We start from the raw sequence: 2,339 nt of genomic DNA on the forward strand, positions 1-2,339 counted from the left end.
CTTGGTTCCAATAATTATCGCCACTCAACAGACCTGTTTCGCGGCTTTGGTGTCACAGTTGAATGGTGAAGATCCAAAAATTTCTCCACGTTCTATGGCACAATTGGCACCATTCATCGATCAAAGAGGTATCATCCGTGTTGGAGGGCGACTTACACACGCTCGCTCCACAGTGGTTGCCAAATGCCCGATTCTGTTACCGAAAGTGTCACATTTGACAACGTTGGTCATACGGCATTACCATCTTACATATACGCACGCCGGTCCACAACTAATCGCATCACTATTAGCGCGTACCTATTGGGTGATATCGGGAAGATCAGCCATCCGACAATTAGTGTTCAATTGTGTAGTGTGTGCGCGTCACAACCCACGAGTTCCACAACCATTCATGGGGAATCTGCCCGCCCAACGAGTCCGTCAGTCACGTCCATTTTCCCACGTCGGCATTGACTTCGCAGGGCCTCTGTCAATCAAGGATGGACGCCGGAGAAACGCACCCTCGGTAAAATGTTACTTGGCGGTCTTCGTCTGTATGTCCATCAAGGCCATTCACGTAGAAGTCGTGTCAGATTTATCTACCAATGCCTTTATCGCCTCCCTACATCGGTTCGTGTCTCGACGAGGAGTACCGTCCGACATCTATTCGGATTGCGGAACCAACTTTATAGGAGCGGACAGGGAACTACAAAAACTTTTCGGGAAGTTGGCAACTCAAAATTCTGTCAGTGATGCCATTCCGTGCCGCTGGCATTTCAATCCCCCGGCCGCACCCCATTTCGGTGGGTTGTGGGAGGCCGCGGTCAAGTCCGTCAAGTTTCATTTGAAAAGAGTCGTTGGCACTCAAATCTTAACATTCGAAGAACTAACAACATTAGCAAGTAGAATTGAAGCTGTATTGAATTCTCGCCCGTTAACTGCCATGTCGTCTGATCCACACGACTTACGAGCACTGTCACCCGGCGATTTCCTCATCGGCCAGCCTTTAACTGCCATCCCTGAACCAGACCAAACTTATATCGCCCAGAACCGGTTGAATCGTTGGGAACTACTTCGACAGATATATCAATCCTTTTGGAAACGCTGGGCCTCCGAATATTTGACAACTTTACAGGGCCGTTCCAAATGGGTTCAGCACCAACCTAACGTCAAGGTCGGAGACCTCGTATTAATACAAACACCAAATCAACCCCCAATGTTCTGGAAACTTGGTCGAATCGAAAGCACACATCCCGGACAAGACGGTGTCGTTCGTGTGGCAACTGTTCGAACAAATAACGGTAGCATTAAACGTCCAGTGGTAAAGCTAGCAGTGCTACCGATGGAAGGCAACTCCTCGACATAATATTCCCATAAACCTGTACTTCCATTTCCTATACTCAAAATAAAGTGGCCAAATGTAGCGACCATGCTTTAGGAAAGTGTAGGGGGAATGGTTGTTTTTTTTTTTAAAAAAAAAATGTAAATTATAATTAACCTCTTAAATTTAGTAACATAAAAATAATATTATCGTATAATATGTAATCACATGACCTGAGTACAGTCCAGCCGGAAATCAACGTTGGAAGGACCCTAGGCCTTCCAAGGGGGAGTAATGTTGGGTACAAAGAGTACGACCAGTTCAACAGCATTACGTAACCTACCTACCCGTAAAACTGTGATTGTGCGTTGCTCAACACCACGACACAAGCAGTGTCATATGGTACGTCGACGACGACGTCGTTACGTAGGTACCTACTCGTACAATATAGTACTATAAAATAATATCATAATATATCTCCGCCGGAACCGTGTTTTTTACTTTACGTGAAACACCATACCACAGTGACAGTCTATAGCCGACGGCTTGACGAATAGTGGTAATTCCCGCCGTACAACGTACAACCAATCCACACACCGGAGAACCCCCCGAATGCCAACAGTCGATGGACATTTTGGATTTCGTGAAGTTGAGGCCTTCGACAAATCCACAACTAGTCTAGGATCACCGGCACAATTCCTCTGGGTCATGTGAGTAGGGAATATGTAAACTTGTTACTCATGTTATTTATTATTTACCATTGTTCATATTATTATTAATTATTAGGTATATTAAGTCATACTGTCAGTAAGCTATCATAGCGCCGAGCGTCGCTTATTATTTAATATTTATATGTATTACCTTGATTTATTTATTAATATTGTGTGTTACGTATTTTGCGTTGCAATCATTATACTTATTTAACAGTATATTTTAGAACTGTTCTTTATCATTATTTTTTGAACCTTATATATTTATATTTAGTCAAAACATAACGAGGTCAACCTCCCTGCCTTTGCTTAGGGTTTGGTCCGTTACA

The 2,339-nt window shown here is 43.8% G+C and overlaps 1 protein-coding gene across 1 annotated transcript; it reads left to right on the forward strand.

The window, feature by feature from the left end:
* The first annotated feature begins 391 nt into the window (after positions 1 to 391).
* LOC115034679 lies at positions 392 to 1,345 on the forward strand. Its single transcript, XM_029492009.1, has one exon. It carries the CDS (start codon positions 392 to 394, stop codon positions 1,343 to 1,345), a length of 954 nt encoding a protein of 317 aa, XP_029347869.1.
* Positions 1,346 to 2,339: the final 994 nt, after the last annotated feature.

This window comes from Acyrthosiphon pisum, unplaced genomic scaffold, assembly GCF_005508785.2.
Source record: "Acyrthosiphon pisum isolate AL4f unplaced genomic scaffold, pea_aphid_22Mar2018_4r6ur Scaffold_20564;HRSCAF=21400, whole genome shotgun sequence".
In the NCBI taxonomy this organism is placed as follows: Eukaryota; Metazoa; Arthropoda; class Insecta; order Hemiptera; family Aphididae; genus Acyrthosiphon; species Acyrthosiphon pisum.